Source organism: Canis lupus, chromosome 30 (assembly GCF_003254725.2).
Source record: "Canis lupus dingo isolate Sandy chromosome 30, ASM325472v2, whole genome shotgun sequence".
NCBI classification, from domain to species: Eukaryota; Metazoa; Chordata; class Mammalia; order Carnivora; family Canidae; genus Canis; species Canis lupus.
The window spans coordinates 14,274,877-14,295,343 of record NC_064272.1 but is presented as its reverse complement, the minus strand read 5'-3'; the positions used below and the strand labels follow the sequence as shown (position 1 = coordinate 14,295,343).

At 41.0% G+C, this 20,467-nt stretch overlaps 1 protein-coding gene across 50 annotated transcripts in view; it reads left to right on the top strand.

The window, feature by feature from the left end:
• The window catches only part of LOC112675976 (uncharacterized), a 48,891-nt gene that overhangs the window by 18,282 nt on the left and 10,142 nt on the right, over positions 1-20,467 (top strand). For 11 of the 50 annotated variants that reach the window (XM_025472889.3, XM_035708912.2, XM_025472885.3 and 8 more), the window contains 4 exons: positions 2,245-2,284; positions 9,323-9,418; positions 16,222-16,283; positions 18,015-18,051. The exons of 1 other annotated variant lie outside the window; for it this stretch is intronic. In XM_025472889.3, the coding sequence (XP_025328674.1) occupies positions 2,259-2,284; positions 9,323-9,418; positions 16,222-16,283; positions 18,015-18,051 (221 nt within the window). In that variant the 5' untranslated portion in view covers positions 2,245-2,258. Of the gene's footprint in view, positions 1-2,163; positions 2,285-9,322; positions 9,491-14,091; positions 14,245-14,982; positions 15,106-15,486; positions 15,915-16,221; positions 16,284-18,014; positions 18,052-19,396; positions 19,456-19,558; positions 20,116-20,467 lie in introns of those variants that run through there. 38 more of the 50 variants (XM_025472891.3, XM_035708915.2, XM_025472887.3 and 35 more) reach the window with 21 other exon arrangements.

The following is a 20,467-nucleotide window of genomic DNA, read 5'->3' as shown; positions in this document are numbered from 1 at the left end:
ACCCATAGATGAGTCTGGAGAAGAAAACAAGGTCACTGGTGGCTGCCTGGCTGGCTGCAGGCTGAGGCCAACTATCAACAAACCTGGATTAGCATTTTCAAACAGTCTCCATAAGAAGGATAAGTATTCAGGACAGAAGAAAATCCTACTGGTTGGAGCCCTCTCGGGCTGCCTTTAACGTTTGCCCATGCCTTTGTCCTCCGTTCCAGGTGCTTATTACAATATTTACAAAAAAAAAACTGAGCATGAGCGTGGGGCCTGTGAAGCTCCGAGGTGATGAGGAAGCTCTTTCTTCCACTGTAAGGAATGAGAAACCGGAGCTGAGAATGAAAATCTTCACGAGCATTTTCTACACCAGTGCACCAGAGGAGATGGCAATGGCTCTTCGTTCTATCCTTTAGTTTTATTTATTCCATTTTTAAAAAAAATTTTAAATAACTAGCACTGGGAATTCCAGACATCCAGCTCAGCTTGGGGCAACGTTAAAAGCCCACCGCCAGATCCCCACCAAGATAAGCAGCCCCCACGCTGAGACGTTCCACCATCAACTAGGAGAGATGACTGAAGCTGATGATAGGAAAGAGGAGAGATGCTTTTACAAAAATAACATAATTTGGCTCTCTGAGAAAAGGAAAGGCAAAATGCAGGTTGTGTTCCTTCTTCTCTCCCTGGCTTGCTACCCTGGGTGGAAGCATTAATAGGCTTAGTGCTTATTAAGGTGAAATCAAAATGAGAGAAAGACAGAGAAACTGCAGGAACAATATTCCTAGAGACCTGAAGTTTGAAGCTTTCCAGCTGGCTCATTTCCTTCACGAAAGGCGCTTTGGGGAGTGCTGGAGCCTCTCTCTGCCTTCATTTAGCTTCAAAAGGAAGAAGGAGGGAAGAAGTCGATAGCTAATGTAGAGGGTGTGATCCAAAATGATGGTAACTATTCCATCTTTTCACTTCAGCAAATATTTATTGAATGCTTGTGATGTGCCCAGTGCTGTGCTTCCACCCAGGGTAGCAAATTAAAAGGACTTACTCATAGCTGCCCCTCTTCATGAGATAATTTAATCTCTCTGAGGATGAAGCTGACCTCATCTTGGTGAAAGAAGGACTTCCACTTTGTGGATTGCTGAGACAGCCTTGGATGAGTCAAATGGATCAGATGCTGGCAATAGTTAAAATGTCGTGTTGTAGGTCATTTCTGGGTCTCTGCAGTGGGGTTGCTGTGGAGATTTTAGGATCAACTAAGCTACTCTAATTTGGGAGTTGTTTATCTTTGCCTTCTTTCCCGACATCTTACATCTGAATTGTTTGCATCATACTGACATCACTGATGTGAAACACAAACTAAATGTCTTTCCCGTATTCGACCTCAGTTTCTCCATCCACGTCGTTACAGAATCATCTGGTTCCAAGTCATTCAGTGTCTTGGCAGAAGCTCAGTGCATTTGAAAGCTAGTGGGTGCTTGTTTCAAGTCCTTACGGCTCAGTCCTCCCTGTCTGCCATTCAGGTGTATCTGCTTAGTATCTCAGTGTATTATGTCTATAAAGGTGCCTTATTAGAAAAAAAAATCCCTGGAAATACTCACCAGCATCATAGTCTCTTTTCCAGTAATTTGACATTGTTTTCTGTTTAATGAATACAATGACTTTAGGAATACTGTGCATTTAAATTCAAGTTCAGGACAGACTGACATTGAAAAGATCTTCCCTTTGGAAAAGAATCTGGCTATGTGATACTATAAGCAGTGGGAGGAGGCCATGTTATCGTCGTTGCCTTTTTGAAGCCTAGCAGTGTGTGTGTGTGCATTGGGTGGGGGGAGGTTTGAAAAGTTGGAATGGAAAAGACACTAGACATTTTTGCAGAAATTAAGCAATTACTATTTGCTGATATAATGTCAGTTCATAAATGATCCTTTAATTGCATCAAAGCAGATCACTTGGAAATTTAAAAAAAAAAAAATAACCCCTTTACTGAGCAAGCAGATGTATTTGTTTAGGTAAAACATCCAGGAGTTACTTAACCCCGCAGCTAACCCAGGCTGCAAAGAGACAGCGCCCCACGTGCCCATCAGCCCTGGGAAGGACTCGGAAACCTCCATCGCCTATGGCCTATGGGTTCTGACAGCAAAGTGAATCACTTCTGGGGAAGACAATGACTTGTTTACTTTTCAGTGAATTGAAAATTGAAGATATTTCATAATAGGATCTGGGAAAATTTGCCAGATGTTTCATTCCACTGTGTTCTGCTGGCAGGTCTACAAGATATAATGCTGAGAAAGGCTAATAAATCAAGGTAGGTATGAAAAGCTTAGGGACAAAATTCATAAAAACTTGAACTGCGGGAGGACACCTTTTCCCTAGCTGCTAGAATATGAAATTTCCTTACTTTTTTTTGGTGCTTCACAGACAAGCTAATATAAACTATAGATCTTACCTTTACTCATTTCTCTCTCCTCTTTTCCTCCTTTCCTTCTTCCCTTCTGTTCCAATTTTGCCAATCTGAGGATTTCTAAACCCAGAGTAGGAAAATATGTCCTCTAAATTACTTGAAGGATGATCACATGAATAAGTAACCACAGCTTTGGCTATTGCTTCAATGGGAGGGCTTTTTCACCTGGCCCAAGGAAAAGTAGACTGGGACAAATTTTGAGATGTCTTAAATAACAAACTCATCTTGCCAAGAACAAACACTGAATGGAAAGCTTTTGGCTCATTTTCTTTGTATTCCTCTTCAAGTTTTTGAGGTGCTAATGAACTGTGGCATTAAGTAGAGGAACATCGGTTCAGACTTATTAATGGTCATCTGTTACTTTGGACACAGTCTGCATCATAGTGACTACAGTCCTGTTGTTGGAGATATTTATTTCTGCGTAAACAAAGCATCCTAAAACTTGGTGTCTTAAAACTGTAGGCATCTTGTCTCACATTTCTGCTGGCTGGTCAGAAATTTGCGAGTGGCTTAGCTGGGTGGTCAAACACGGAGTCTCTTGTGAGGTTGCGATCAGGATGTTGACTGGGAATATGGGCAACGAAAGCTTGACTGCAGCTGGAGGATCTGCTTCCAAAATGGTGTACTCACATTGCTGTTGCCAGAAGGTTCAGTTCTTTACAGTGTGGACAGACCTCTCCATAGGCTGCCTGAGGGTTTTCATGACATGGCAGCTGGCTGCTCCCAGAACAAATGTTCCAGGTAGGAGAATGAAAAAGAACAAAAGTAAAGCCACAGGGCCTTCTATGATCTAGTCTCCAAAGTCACTCTGTGTGCTTTATTCTGTTTGTTAGAAAGCTCTAAGGCCAGTCCATACTCAAGGAGAGGGGAATTAGTCTCCATTTCTGAAAAGGAGGCATATGAATGAATTTGTGGACATATTTTAAAATCATCTCGCTGGTTGAACAGAATTTCTTATTTGTGCAGTTGATAGGAAGTTATCAATAAATATCATGCCAAAAGAAAAAAAAGAACAGAAAGAGAAAGAAAAAGAAAAGTACAACTCTATGCATGTCACTCTTTATTCTGCTCCACCAACTTCCACCCCAAGCTCCATGCCGACCCCTTCTCCCATTGTTACACTACTCAGGGCTTTAACTAGCTTCTCCTAACTCCAGTTGTCGATCTTACAATTGCTGAGATCTCACAACACTGAGGTCTTTCAACATCTTAGGGAAAAGAATCCAGCAGAGGCAGAGGCCTGGGTACCCCTAAAGTCCGGAGTCATAAGGAAGCCACAACTCTATAAATTCAGAGGACAAAGGTGAAGCGATAATGTAAGGAGGAGAGACATTCTCACAGATGTGATCCTTTTTACCTGCCATCTCCTGGAGTTCTGGGAGGCATTGCTAAGGCCTCCCAGAGGATCCCCTCTTCTGATGATGGGAGCAGGTACTCTCACCTGCGAGGGGCCAGCATGTCTGCTTTCTCACTCATCACTCCTCTGTAGCTCCTCTGAGCTTCCGGGGCCCGGTACTTCCGGCCTGCACTAAGCAATAATCACAGCACTAAATCACTCTCTGCCCGTTATTATCCAGAGTTTGCCCATGGACATCTTTATATCCCACCAGGAAGCCTGTTCTGATCAGCTGTTCACCGACTTCCTTTCATACTTAACAACAGGCAAGAAAAGTGGCTTCAGGGACTAGCAGCTCAAGGGACGTAGTCAGTCCTAATGGCCTTATCACTCGGCTACCTGCTTCTCCTTCCCAAAGGGAGCACCAGTTAGTGTATGTGAGCCAGAGAGTCTGGCTGAGCCATCCTATTACTGTTTTATATAAAGCACTTACTGAATTCCTAGAGGAAAGAGGAGTCTCCAAGGGGGATTTGTCTCATTAAACTGCTGCCTGCTTTCCAAGCAGCCAGAGAGGATCTAAAAGGTGATGAGCAGGGAGGCAAGACCTTTGTGGATCTTGGTGATGCTAATGCACTAACCTCTGGGCGTGTGGGCAGTGTCAAGGGGGAGTAACCTCAGAGGAGAAAACCAGAAATGTGCTTTTCTCCTTTGTCCCATTTAATGGAGTTGAAGAAGAAACAAAGACATTTTTATAGAGTGATAAAAATATGCCCAGGATCAAAGCTTCTAGGTTCCCGTACCTAAAAATGCTTTATGACTTCTTTCTTTCTTTCTTTCTTTCTTTCTTTCTTTCTTTCTTTCTTTCTTTCTTTCTTTCTTTCTTTTTCTCTTTCTTCCTTTCTTTTTTTTTTATAAAGAAAACTCTCCTGTCTGCCCTATAGAATTCTCTACTTAGCCTTGATAGATAAAGAAAATGGCTTCTGAAGATGTGAGCTTTTAAAAGCTTGGAGAAGAAAGAACAGAAATTTCTTTAAAAGGCCTCTGGCCATGATGTCTTTTAACTCTAGTTTATAGGAACCATTCACAGGAACCCTCTGGAAAAATGGCTTTTTGCTAAGAAAGCACCACAGAAAACAAACCAACTCCCAGGTTGACGGGATGCTGTCTGCAGGGAACTTGGGGATTGCATTTGCAAAGGTTTCCAGACAAGATTGATGCATCTAGATGCAACGGACTCTGTATGTCAAATCATTAGGGATTTCTTTCCACTGCTGAGGCTAAGACTGCAGAAACAGGAGAAGGAAGCCCTCGGCACGGTGTAGGACAATTAGGACATGATTTCTGAATGCCATTCCACTCCAAAAGGGGCCTGGGAAGCATTTCTTTTTCCCCATCTTTAGCTCTTCAACACAGAGCAGGATGTCCAATTCTCCTCCCTCTTGTATGGGGGGTTTAAATAATGTGTATACGAGGCAACCCAAGAAGGAGTGAGTGTAAGAAACAATGGTAGTTGTAGTGTGTTATGCTTGTGCAGTAGCACCTTCCAATATCTGAGAACCCCTAGGTATCCACTGTGACCTGAGACAGGGCCAGTTGTACATAGAATAAAATGTATACTGACTTTCCATTCCCAGAATATAATTGCTTTATTTGGTGACAGTGCATAGAACCTGTCATTAGGGCTGAAAGCAAATATTTTTTTAAAAGATGTATTTATTTATTTATGAGAGAGAGAGAGAGAGAGAGAGAGGCAGAGACACAGGCAGAAGGAGAAGCAGGCTCCATGCTGGGAGCCCGACGTGGGACTCGATCCCAGGACCCCAGCATTGCGCCCTGGGCCAAAGGCAGGCGCCAAACTGCCAAGCCACCCAGGGATCCCCCTGAAAGCAAATATTCTTTTTTTAAAAAAATATATTTATTTTTTATTGGCGTTCAATTTGCCAACATACAGAATAACACCCAGTGCTCATCCCGTCAAGTGCCCCCCTCAGTGCCCGTCACTCATTCACCCCCACCCCCCGCCCTCCTCCCCTTCCACCACCCCTAGTTCGTTTCCCAGAGTTCGGAGTCTTTATGCTCTGTCTCCCTTTCTGATATTTCCCACACATTTCTTCTCCCTTCCCTTATATTCCCTTTCACTATTATTTATATTCCCCAAATGAATGAGAACATATAATGTTTGTCCTTCTCCGACTGACTTACTTCACTCAGCATAATACCTTCCAGTTCCATCCACGTTGAAGCAAATGGTGGGTATTTGTCGTTTCTAATGGCTGAGGAATATTCCATTGTATACATAAACCACATCTTCTTTATCCATTCATCTTTCGATGGACACCGAGGCTCCTTCCACAGTTTGGCTATTGTGGACATTGCTGCTAGAAACATCGGGGCGCAGGTGTCCCGGCGTTTCATTGCATCTGTATCTTTGGGGTAAATCCCCAGCAGTGCAATTGCTGGGTCGTAGGGCAGGTCTATTTTTAACTCTTTGAGGAACCTCCACACAGTTTTCCAGAGCAAATATTCTAATACTCCTTTAGGACATTTGGTTGAACTATTTTCCATCAACCCCTTTGAAATGAGCTGTGGCCATCTGACTTGCTTTGCTCACTAACATGTGGATGGAAATAATTGTGCCACTTTCTGTCGAAGCTTTAAGAGTTATAAAGCACCTCTTCTCTTACCTGCCAAGGTGACTGGCAGTGATCTGGTGATGGCTGCTTCCAAAGTGAGGATGACTTGGAGTAGAGCCCCTGCCAACCCTTGATGCACATAGAGGGAGCGTAAGAAACAAGCTTTTACTGTTATAAGTCACTAAGATAATTGTCTTGTTATCTTAGCATGGCTTCTTCTGTTCTATCTGACTCTCATAGTCTCCTATGGGAAGAGGGGGGCTTCTAGCTTCCGAGAGAAAGAATCTATGGTCCTAGTTCATAAAAACATCTCCACAGATGACTGTTTGTAAAAATCCTTCACACTTCCAGCCCAGGAAAATATATATTATCTAAGACCACAGGAAAAAAACAAGTTTCCATAAAAATTGAGCTGTGTATAATTTTACCTTGGAAAGAGAATTCATCAGTTTTTTTTATTGCTTTGTTAAAGTTTACTACTAAACTAATCTGTCTTTCTAGGCCTGTGTGCAACCTAGGATGCAGATGCATTCCCACTTTTTATCTGAATGCATTTTATCCCTTGAACAGAATGAGGGTGGAAGATCATGAGTTAATCATGCTTCAACAGTGATAAAAACCTGGCAGCATTCTTGTCCAGAGCAAAATTATTTTCTTAACGAACTTATACATCTGCCCTCTACAGGATAGACTTTGGGGAAGATCTACCTTAGGACCCTTAAGACTAAACAAAGGGTTATAAGCAGTTGCCTTTCCGAATTTTATTCTCTTCCTATGGCAAGTAAGAAGTATTGTGAGTGAAAGTGTGTGTAATAAGGTTTGGTATATATGAGCTATGATTATGAGGATGATTGATTTAAAAGTAGGGAAAACCCTTGGATATGTGTGGAACTGTGCGTTCCCTGGGACAGAGCTTAAGGCAGGGTTTAATGCCGACACTTCATCCGGAGGCGTATGATTTCAGGGCATAGGGAGTAGGGCAAGGGAGGCAGGCAGAGCAAGTCAAAGGTGGTGCTTTCTGAGTGGCCCACAGCTCCACAAGAAAACACGGCTGGTTGCTACAAGGGCTCTGCAGACGTCACAAGGAGCCACTGCACCTCAGAACAATCTATTGAGTAGGGGGGTACAGAAGCAGAGTTTTCCTGTTGGCTGCTTTCTGCCTGCTGCCACTTACTGGTCAGATAATGTCTTACTGGGTGTTAATCCCACCAACCTCAGCCCCTGGGCACACGTGCACATGTGCATACCTACAACACACCTTACAACCACGTTGTGTTAGGCCTTCTGAGAAAGGGTCAAACCACCACCTCATGCTGCTTTACCCATGTCCCAAAATGAAGAGGGCCTGAACCTTTGAGAATCCAATAAAGTCTGTATAGGGCACTTGAGTTTCTGCCAGTGGTGAAAGAAAACAGGGTGACAACAGCCAGGGCTCTCCAATGAGCAAAGTCCAAGACCTTGAAACATGAAGGGCAGAGTAATCTGGAGAGGAGCATAAAGTGAGTCCAGCATTGCATCAATAAACATTGCTATTTAATTGAAAGAAGTATATGTCTACATGGAGATAATGGTGAAAACAGTCGTTGAAAAATTATTATATGTGGACAATTAAATGCTTGTAATTATAGATGGCTGGCAACCTGTTTGGGAGGGCTGCGGAAAGCAGCATGGGTAAGGTTTAATGTTGAGATGTTACAGGATGTTTCAGAATGCCTTGAATGCCCAGATTGTTGGAAATCATGAGGCTCCTTTAGCCTACTGCAGCCTTCATGAAGCTGAGATTTGAATCAGTTGTGCAAGAGTGGTCAGTCAGTCCTTTGTGGCAAACTTTTCAAAAACAAAGGTCTAGAAATGACATCATATTGCAACCAAGTAGGGTTTGCCAGCATATAGGCATGCACGTACTCAAAAAACAAACAAAACCAGGGTCATTTGGGTGGCTTAGTTGGTTAAGCTGTGGACTTTTGATTTCAACTGAAGTCTTGATCTCAGGATCGTGAGATCCAGCCCCACGTCAGGCTCCATGCTAGATTATCTCTCTCACTCTCTCTCTGCCCTGCCCCTCCCCTTCCCTCCCTCATGTGAGCTCTCTCTTTGTCTGTCTGTCTATAAAATAAATAAAAACAAAAACAAAACAAAAACAAACAGAACTGAGGCACTAGGTTACTAGTCACTGAAATAATTTGAATTGTAGGTTATGTTTACTTGATACCAAAAATCATCCAAATATCCAAATAGTGGATGTCGTATACACCAACGAACATGTCTTTTGAGAGTGCTTTCCAAGATGCAAGATGATCTGGAAGTAAAGACCTATATGATCATGTGTGTTTGGAAGTGTTACAAGCATTGCCTTGTCTTGGAACACTTAAGTAGCACTAGGCTTTAAGATGTCTTATTATAAAACAGTCTGCTACCATAGCATTCATTCCCCTAATTTCTTTCATCATAGACCACTTTCTTCTGTATGACAAGTATCTACCTTCCAAGGAATGGGAAATCCTTAGAGAACACATAAGCAAACTCTAGACCATTGAGAAAGGTCATGTAATTTGGTAGAAATTCAGGCAGCTAAGAGCCTGAGAAGTGTGCTGTAGGACAACTTTTGACATTAAAGCTCTGTGACTTTAAATCCAAATCACATAACCATGCCTTTCCTCTGTATCTTTGTTTTTCAAATAGAGGTAGAATGCAAGGTAGCAAGTAGCCGGGTAGCATGTTATATGGTCACCAGGGTGACTTGATGAAGGAATGGATGTGAAGGCATTTTGGAAAACGAAGAGGGAAGAAAAAACAAATGAACTGTCCATTTTTCAAATGAATGTTTGATTGGCCCACAATTGATTCAATAAGCACCTCCTTTTTACGGATGAGTCCTATGCTGATCTGAGCAGACTTTGCCTTTTTCAACAGGTTTTCATACAATTCTGCGAATGCTGAGAGACAAGAAGAGAGTGGGTGCCAGGATGAAATGAGGAAGCACTCCTGCCAGCTTCTACCAAAAACTAGGTGCTTAGATCATGTTATCCAAAACCAGTTCTTTGAAGGCACTAAATGCTGAATAAATATCACTAAAATGTGTGTTTAGCTTCTCTGCTTTGGAGGCAGAAAGTGAGTAATAGTTTAGGGTATACTCCATACACATCTCTCTTCTGCATGTTCCTTCTGGGTAAAAATGGAAAGTGTGAATCATCAGCTCCTAGGATGGTAGAGCATGAAGGGACTTTCATTTAGCTCACCTTCTCCATCTCTCCACTTGAGAAGGAAGTAAATTGAGACCAAGAGCTACACAAACTTATCCCCTGTCCAAAGGAGTACTGGTAATGGTACTGGACCCAGTTCCCCTTCATTCTGAGCCAATATTCCTCCACTACAGCACATAACCTCATTTTCTCCTCCCCAGTGATCTGAAAACATTCCCACTAAAGACCACACTAGCCCCTTAAATATAGATGAGCCATGGAGGAAATTTGGTTGGATTACATAAAACCTCCAAAGGGCAGCCGTGCAGCCAAGCAGTCTCTCTACTAGCTCTAGCTTTTCTAGAAGGGGAATGACAGACTGAGCAGAGATGAGCAGAATAAGCTGGGTTCCTAGAAGCAGAGCCTGGCACAGGATAGAGCAGGAGAAGAAGCCTTAGCAAGGATGTGGTCTTGGGTAAGGTCTTGCCTTGGTCTCATTCATGGGAGAAAGGTTCTGGAATGTGTGCTACATAGAACACATGTTTCTTTTTAGGCAGGGAGGTCACCCTCCTATAGCCCATGTACATCAGGTATTGGCTGTAGGCCTCCAGGGAGGGAGTTTATCTTCCCAGGTGAGACAGTTTCTGTCCTCCAGGGGCCGTTCTCCGGGGAAGGGGTAGCTATCTGTGAGTCATTAGCAGCCACCTCTCACAGCAGGTAGGGTCTGAGCACTGGCTGCTTAGGGGGATCAGGGCCCAGCCTACAACATCTGCCGCAGGAGCAGAGTGTGGGTATGGAAGAGAGAAAAGGTTTAACAGTGGGCAGAGAGGAAAAGTCAGGTTTAATGTCATTCCCTTGGAGACCGTATTTGTTCAGACCCATCAAGACTGGGCAGAGCAAGTGAAACCACCAGAGGAACATGGCTTTGCTGTGGTCATGGTCAGAGAGCAAGGACCCTCTCAACTTCACAGTTTCTTTAGGGTTTCTCCCACATTTCATATTCTAATCAAAGAAAGTAAAGAGACAGACAAGTGTGACGATCTCTCTCAATGCATTGGCAGCCCTCCTTGACCCTCGTGCTGCCCAGAGAAGCCATCCAGAACTTCCCCATCTGCAGAGTGGGAGGACAACCATGGCAAACACTCAGGGGATAAACATGGGGTGTGATACTCTCCTGCCTTGATAAATTAGAAAATATTTCTCTCATACCCCTTCTCAGTTCTCTTTGGTATGTGAACTTGTGGTTCCAGGCCCAATGAGTAGGTGGAGATGGCAATATGAATGTATTTGCACAAACAAGTGTCAACACTTCTTTAAAAAGAACAACCCATTCTTATCATACTATGAAGGAAATATTAATTCTTCACTTTGGAGAGTTTGGGCCACAGTGCTCTGTCACAGCATGTTATTGTTGGGAAAGGCTTTAGGACAATTCTTGTCCAATTTCCTCATTTTAAAGTGGGGGAAACTGAGGCAAGAGAAGTGGAAATGATTTCACTAAGTGCACAGAGCTAGCTAATGATAGAAACTGTAAGTGTCATTCTTTAAAAACATACAAACAAACAAAAAACTATTAGGCTTCTACACAATGCCAAAGTGCCCAACCTTCTGCTGGAAGCCAAACATTCCAAGTTGACTAGGACCCAGTGGTCACCCTCTAGGAAAGCATCACATACCATGAACCCTAATGAACACTTTACAGCATGTGCTCCTCCTGAAGTCCTCAGGATGCTGGAGAATACCGGCAGGCAGATACAATGAGCTCTGTCTGAGGAATTTGGGGCAAGCCTTTGCAGAGGAGGGGACATTTATGTTGGAACTGAGGGAGAGGGGCCACATTTTGAAACTCAGGAAAGGGAAGAAGAAGGATAAAGAAGGTACCCCTACAAAATAGCCTAAATGAAGGCAGAGAGGGAGAAAGGACTGTCATTTTTTTAGGGGATGAGACAAGTGAATCTGCATCACTGTACCCAAGAGGTGGAATGGACTTCAGAGGAGAAATGGTGTGTGAGCCTTGGTTTGGAAACTGGATCTGGAAGAGGAGGGAGGCGAGAAGGGAATGAGTACTAATGAACTGCCAAAGCGAACTTGACTTAGGAGAAGTGATTTCAAGAACAAAGATTAGGGCCTCTTAACTACAAAATCTCTCTCTGACCCTATCCAGTACCCCTTTTCAGTCATGATACCTAAAATTCACTGTTCAGAATTCATTTCTTTGGGTACTGACGATGTCTTAAGCAAGCCCTATGAGAATGTAGTGCTTCTGAGTGAGATGAGTAAAATCAGGTAACACATTTGCCGACAACCAAATGACAGCTAGCTGAACAGAAGATCTGTAGGAACTAAAACAGAGGATGCATCCCTGGGGGAGGAAGCTGGGTGGTAAGAAAGAGGGAAAAGTGTTAAAAGGGGAGGCTTTGCAACTGTGCTAGTGGCTGGCCCTGCCCAACAACAGCAAGTGCAGGCCAGGCAGGAAGTCAAAAGGAACTTTGGCTTCAAGACTGATAGGTGGTGCTCAGGCCCCAGTTCTGAAGGAGAACGCAATATGCTTTCGGCCAAGGGTCTTCAGGAATGAGAGCGTGGCTTCCCAATAGTCCACCTTATTTGGTTTGAAGGGACAAAGAGGGAGTGCCACCTCATGGAAGACTCCAGCTTCTCTTCTGCTTCTGGAGAAACATGATGAAGGCAGCCCCAAATCTGGATATTCTTGGACTCTGTTAAGAATCTGCTTGCACATCCCACAAACTGGTACAGACTTTACATTAAACTTGCTTCAGTTTTCTGCAGGGTATGTGTGGCACTTTTCTCCAAATTTGGATTCTATTGGCTGCCCATTCTATAATAGCTGAAATGTCACACAGCTCACGGTGAGACAGCTAAAAAAATAAAAAGTGAACAGGGGGAGCATAGAAAAGAAATGGAAGAGAAAAATCAAACCATCGCAAAGAAGACATCCACATAAAGAAAATACAAAAAATAAGAAGTTGGATGGAAATGTTGTCAGAGACATGGATAACAGCCCTGAGGGAATTATCATGATAGAATCCTAAGATACAATTTTGAAAAATAAAGTGATAGCAATACAGTGAAAAATGTGAAAGGCAGACAAAGGCAATCATATGTATATGAAAGTAGATGTCCATTTCATAGGTGTTATGCACTGAATGTTTCAAACTCATATATTGAAGCCCTAACCCCTAGTGTGGCTGTGGTGGAGATGTCTCTGAAGGAGTAATTAAGGTTAAAAAAATTAGGTCATAAGGGTAGGGCCTTGATCCAATAGGATGTACCCTTACAAGAGGAGACCCCAGAGAGCCCTCACTCTGTCTGCCTGTCTCGCTCTTGCTCGCTCACTCTTGATCCTGTGAGCACACGGTGACAAGGTGGCCATCTGTGAGCCAGGAAGCTGCTCACCAGAACCAGTGATGAGCCACGATGGCTCCCTGAGCTCATACTTTCAGTCTCCTGAACTGTGAGAAACTAATGTCCATTATTTAAGCCACACAGTCTGTGGTATTTTGTTACAGCGACCTAAGTCGACTTACACAACAGGTGAGAAAATTAAGGTGCAAGGAGATTAAGTAGCTTAGCCAAGTTCCTTTAGAAGGTAAGCAGGAGAGCTGATGTTTGAAACCTGCAGTCTCCTTCCAGGATCCGTGTGCTAAACTGCCCTCCTCTACAGCCTTATGGGATACAAAACAAATGGAGTCTTAAAATATTTAAAAATATAATAAAAGAAAGTTTTGTTGAAATGTTAGAAGTAATAGTAAAATATCACATGGCGTTTGCTGTGTGCCAAGCTATACAAAATAGTTTACTGTGCCCACAGAAAACCTGATAAAGTGACCTATATCAAAGTAACTCATGATAAAGGATTTTTAAAAAGGAATCTTACAACACCCAAACAAATCATAAGTATGAGAAAAATACTTGAGTATTTTCTGAGTATGAGTGACCTCGCACCACTCCATGCCAACATTTAATAACAAACTACATTGACCACTCGTGAAAAATCCATATGAAAAATAATTTTGATTGCTTTATTTTATGTTTACCTTAATTTACACTTTTGGCCCAAACATTTGTATATATTATATGAAAATTGCATTTTATGCTAATTCTTTATCTCACTACTGTAAGTAGAATAAAAATCATGTGAAAATCTCAATTATAAAAACATAATATGTGACTTGGCTAAAATACAAAAAATAAATACCTAATACTTCATAAATTATGCATGTACTTTATCACTTATTTAAACATCAAAACACATAAGTAGGAGGAAAAATAATTATATTCAATTGTCTTTGATATTCGCCAGCTTTTAGCCATATGCAGAAACTATAGTTTTATACATTTTCTAGTTTTGTCATTATAAAGGTATATTTGTCAAAGTAGGAGGATAAAGAGAATTTCATTTAACAGTTAGCATTTATAACACCTAAATGTTTAGGCACTGGTTAAGTGAGTTTTAATTTTTTTAATTTTTAATTTTTTTAGATATTATTTATTTATTCATGAAAGAGAGAGGGATAGGCAGAGGGAGAAGCAGGCTGCATGCAGGAAGCCCGACATGGGACTCGATCCCAGGACTCCTGGATCACACCCTGAGCCAAGGCAGATGCTCAACCACTGAGCCACCCAGGCGTCCCAGTGAGTTTTTATTTTACTGTTACTTCAGACGTCACAAATGTTAGGGCCAAACTGACTAGCATAAATAATAATAATCATGAGGTGCAGAGAAAGAGCAAGACATTAATTTCCCTTATGATTTATATGAGGGATTTGATAAACACTGTTGAAAGTCAAAATAGGAAGTTTTGTAAAAAAAAAAAAAAAAAAAAATCTCAATCTATTCGGGCTATCCATAATCTTCACTTTCAAATTCTAGGCATATTTTTGAAATTAAAAAAAGATAATCTGAAGACCAATATGTTTTGTTTTATTGGCTTTTATCCTGTTAACATTTAGGTAGATTGAACTGAATACATTTTAATAGAATAGCTTGCATAGTAACTTTGCTTTTGTAAAATTTGTCTTCCAACCTTGTTTCTTCAATCTGTATATTTCTTCATCATTCCATCACTGGAATGATGTTCCCTGAAGTTCCCTGACACCTCCATTAAGGGCTATTTCTACTAGAGGTGTCGTCACATGTTTTTTTTTTTTTTCCTTTGCTCTTTGAACTCTATATTGCTTGATTTTTTTCCCTCACAGGAAGCAAAAATTTTCTCAAAAAAAAAAATCATAAAAGTGCATGTGTCTGTATGTGTTTAGAGCAAATAATGACAATTGTATCAGCTTCATCTACCAAGGCATAGTAATTGTTCTGCGATTTGTTGGATTGGGGTTCCCTGGTTTGATGATATCAGCCTGTGTCATCTTATTTAGATTCCCCATCTGAGCTGATTTGCATCATCCTTGCTGATTTGCATAGCACCATATGCTGCCCCGACTGAATCTTTGCACAGTATGAAATAATTCCTTTTGACAAGATAACCACTATTACAGCAGGTAGGCCAAACTAGGGGAAAACTGTAATCAAATTAAGGAAGCAGTAACTAGACAATTAGGTTTACCCCACCACCAAATGCTGGCATTAATCTGCTCAGGATATCTAGAGAGCATTTGGTTGTGAATGGCTCGAGGGCCACTTAGAACATTACTGCAGTGTGAACATGAGACCTCCTGAAGGTTCTTATTCATAGGCTGTTTAGGCCTTATTGGTGCTTTTATGTCCTGATTTTTGCCATATTTTGAAAAATGAACAGTTTAGTCCATGCCTCAAAACCCAAAGGTATAGCCCCAGGACCAAGAATGCAGCTACAAATTGGCTTTTCTGTTTAGCCCAATGGCCTCACGCATTAGTTTAATAACCATGTTTTTAAATTTTAGTGTCAGGGGTCAGCGTTTAATTATCTGACCGGAAGATAGAGTTGCATACTCTGAAATGTAATCCTTCCTGTCCTACAACCCTGACATCTTCCCTCCACATCCCTTCTGTGCTGTCAACAAGTAAGCTAGAAAATTGCTGCTTTCCCATCTTCCTCAATGTGTGCACTTGCACAGAACAGAAACCCTCAAGCCAAACTGAAGTGTCTGAGTTGAAGAATTTACTCTGGAAATGATGGGATGAGAGACATTAGAGTTCTGTTGGACAACTCTTCTGGGAGTTAGAGAAGCTTCTGTTCTCAAAGGGGCCGAGCCATTTTGTAGGATGCCATGGAGGTGGGAATGCTTTTTAATGTCTCCTGAAGTCTGAAGGACAGAAACTCAAAGGTGTAATTGTGGGGTCTGATGGCTTTTTTATAACCTGGGTCTTTAGGAACAGTCAATTAAGGTTTACCTGCTGGAGCATTTTGCAAAACAAATCAATATCTCATTTATTAAAAATTAAGGACCCATAAGCTTTGAATACAGAAGTGAAAAATCAGGGAAACTATGTAGCAATGAAGGCTTGGAGGACTAAGGGAAAAAAAGCATGGCATACATTTATGATTTTAAATATACCACAAAGTTCAGAATGTTGTCATGCTGCACTGCATGGCATTAGCATAATCAAGTTTGCTTACTTTTAGTTTATGAGCTATGAGTGACAGTTAGGCTTGATTTGTATTTTGTTTCTTCTAGATCACAGGCTCCAGCTCTGAAAGGAGAGGAGTTAAAGAAGGGTCTCACAGAGGCTGGAGAGGGTAAACAAACTAGTGGCCTTCTTTGAAATGGAACAGGAAACAGAAAACATGGCTGAGTGGAGACTATTTTTTTTAAAGATTTTATTTATTGGGATGCCTGGGTGACTCAGCAGTTGAGCCTTTAGCCCAGGGCTTCATCCTGGAGTCCTAAGATTGAGGCCCACACCAGGCTCCCAGCATGGAGCCTGTTTCTCTCTTTGCCTGTGTCTCTGCCTCTCTCTGTATGTGTCTCTCATTAATAAATACATAAAAATCTTTAAAAATTTTTTTTACTTATTTATTTTGTGAGAGAGAGAGTGCTTGAGTAGAGCAAGGGCAGAGGCAGAGGGAGAGAGAGAATCTCAAGTAAACTCCATGCTTAGCATGATGTGGGGCTTGATCTCAGGACCAGGAGATGATGATCTGAGCTAAAATCAAGAGTGAGACTCTTAACTAAGGAGCCATCCAAGCACCCAATGGAGATTTTCTTATTGAACTTGCCACTTGTAAAATTTGAGCGGGTCTCTTCACCCAAAACATCCTCATCCCCAGAAAATAGTTCCTCTCCCCACTTCCATGACATAACTTTAAGAACAACAGGCCATTGGCATTCCAAAAATGCTCTTGCCTGCCCATTCCACAGCTCACAGGTCAGATAATTAAACGTTGACCCCTGATTGGCTCATCCTGTTAGTACCTGTAGCCACAAGTTCTCAAACTTGCTTATTCATTTGAATCACCTGGAGAGTTTCAGAAAACACTAATGCCTTGGCCTCACCCCACAAAAATTGTTAAATAATAGGTATGGGGCACAGGTTGGGCAATGGGTTTCTTAAATTCCTTGAGTAATTCTGATATGCAGCCAAGTTTGAGAACCACTGAAAAGAGTTGGTGCCTCTCAAAATATGGTCCTCAGACCAGCAGTATTAGGATTCCCTGAAGTTTATCTACCACTACCCTTACCAGTTATCTCTAGGCTCTAATTGTCCTCTAACTCTATGAGCTTTGCACTCCACAGAGAAGCAGGCTGATCTTTCATCAACTTTTCTCAAATTATCACCATTGCTTTCCCCCTCAGTGCAAAACATTCAAATGGATTTTCGATAAAAATCCAGACAGAGCATTGTGAACTTTGTCCTCTGTCTTCATCTCTGACCCCCCCTTTCCATACTTCCTCTACTCTAGCCACAGGAGCTCATCTCATCTGTGGGCCTCTGTACTGCCCTTTTTCAACATCCAGAACTCTCTTCCCCCAGAAAATTGCAGGGCTATCTTCCTCTACTCAAGGCTAAATTCAAAGGTCTTGTTCTCAGAGAGGTCTTCCCCGGACCACAGTCTCTGAAGCAAGTTCTCTTCTCAACAATACTCCCAACATTTTGGCCTATCACTATCTGAATTATCCTGTTAATGTTTTTTTTTTTTCCCCCTTTTGTTCCTTTGTGTGTATCACCACCAGAATATAAATCTAAGAGAGCAAATATTTGTCTCTTTTGTTTTTTATATAATGGGCCTTCCATAAATCAAAGAGAATGGTGGCAGGACATATGACCTATGTTATCTCCATTACACTGTTAATTCATTTAGTTTTATAATAGATATAAACAAAGAAAGATGATGAAACTAACTGTGCAGATTAGAAAAATCCATATAAATGGACCAATACTTGAACCATCAGCCATAACCCCAGTGAGCTGGGGTAACGGGTGTTGCAATGGGAATGAATCATGACTACACTCTGCTCTCTTTTTTCAGACCGTGCCTGTACACTGTGCTTTAAGACCATATTCAGGTATATGATGTTTTCCCACATTTCTTGCTACCCAAATGTATCACACTGAATTTGCCACTCCCTCCTTAGTATGATATCCCTATGCTACAGAAGGCACACCTGGTAGGAGTCCTATTATTTCACCTATCATTCTATCTTCATGACAGACTTATACAATTAAATGACAAAAAATCCCAAATAATCTGATTTAAAAATAAGAAGAGGACTTGAATAGACATTTTTCCAAACGTCGTACAAATGACTAACAGGTATATGAAAAGATGCTCAACTAACATCATTAATCATCAGGGAAATGCAAATCAAAACCACAATGAGATATCACCTTACATCTGTTAGAATGCTATTATAAAAAAGATAAGAGATAACAAGTATTAGTAAGAACATGGAGAAAAGAGAGCCCTTGTGTACGTTGATGGGAATGCAAACTGGTGCAGCCACTATGGAATATAGTATGGAGGTTCCTTGAAAATTAAAAATAGAACTAGCATATGACCCATCCATTCCACTCCTAGGAAATGAAATCACTATCTTGAAGAGATATCTATACTCCTGTGTTCACTACACCACTATTCACAATAATCAAGACATGAAAACAACTTGTATCTACTGACAGATGAATGGATAAAGAAGATGTGGTGTCTAAATAGACAATGATATATTATTTGGCCATAAAAAGAAGAAACTCCTGACATTTGTGACAGCATGTGACAACATGAGGGCATTATGATAAGTGAAATAAGACAGAGAAAGACAAAAACTATTATGATATTACTTATATGTGGAATCTAAAAAAGCCAAACCCTTAGGAACAGAGAATAGAATTGTTGCCAGGGGCTGGGAATTGGGGGAAATGTGAAGATGTTTGTCAGAGGGTACAAACTTCTAGCTGTAAAATGAATAAGTTCTGGGGATCTGATATACAGCATGGTGACCACAGTTAACAATAGTATATTATATACTTGAAAGTTGCTTAGAGAGTAGATCTTAAATGTTCTCATACACACAAAAAAATAGTAATTATGTGGGGTGATGTATGTGTTCACTAACTTTACTGTGGTAGTTATTTTACAATATATATTTTATCAAATTATCACATTGTACACCTTACACAGTGGTTATATATCAATTATATCTCACTGAAGTTGAGAAAAGTTTAATGATTCTGGGATATTTTGTGTGTTCGACCTACGCAGTGACTAATGGTCTTTTCCTCAGTTTTTATTTTCTTTTCAAAAGATGAACTAACTTTTCATCATGTTATCTGAGAGATTTAGTTTCATACAAGGAGTGGTTAAATTGGCTATTAATATTTTCTCTCCTTCTCTACACATATGTATGTATACAGATACACACCTGTGGTTTCTCAGTATGTCCTCTCTCACCTCGGAAAATTTGATCCGTAAGGTAATTTTTAATCTAAACAGTTTGTACTCTTCTCAGTCCTATAGTTGTTCTTAAATAATACATCTAAATATTATAAGTTTTTTTCTTTAATTTTATGAGAAAGTCGTCTTACAAAGGAGGAAGGAGAGAAAAGAAAATACTAAACACAGCACTGCCTCGAGTCCATTAGAATTCACAACACTGTTATTAAAATTTTGCCTCATTAATGGAAACCGAGCTACATTATAATTCAAATTGAAGCTTAAACTGAGATCATCCCAACCAATGGGAGATACGTGATAAAGCAAGTATATTAAAGATGTCAATGGTGGAGTGCCTGGGTGGCTCAGTCAGTTAAATGTCCAACTCTTTATTTGGGCTCGGGTAGTGATCTCGGGGTTGTGAAACGGATCCCTGTGTCAGGCTCTGTGCTGGGTATGGAACCTGCTTAAGATTTTCTCTCTCTCTCTCTCCCTCTGCCCCTCCAACCCCATGCTCTCTAAAAAAAAAAAAGAAAGAAAGAAAGAAAGAAAGAAAGAAAGAAAGAAAGAAAGAAAGAAAGAAGAAAGAAAGAAAGAAAGAAAGAAAGAAAGAAAGAAAGAAAGAAAGAAAGAAAGAAGAAAGAAAGAAAGAAAGAATGGAAGGAATGATATAATCTTGCTGGATATGCAGTTGTTCACAGTGAGTCTTCCAAGTTTGTTGTATGCTTAAAATTTTAACATAAAAAGCTGGAAGAAAAAAGAAGAAGGAGGATCAGGAGATGGAAGATTATTTCATCAAATAACTTCTCTTTCCTTATTTCTCCCCTTCATGGAAGTACTATTTATAGTGAAATGCAGTATTCATATCTCTGAAAAATAAAGAAGCAGGACATGATTACAAATGATGCCTCCATTAAGAATTTCCATCTTTTTCATGTTTCAGGTTTAAATTTATGCACTTATGACTCAGGGAAAGAAAGAATGTAGGTGTAGGGGTGCCCCACTCATTTCTAGCCTGAAGCAGGACCACTCTGTGCACACCCCAGGGACCT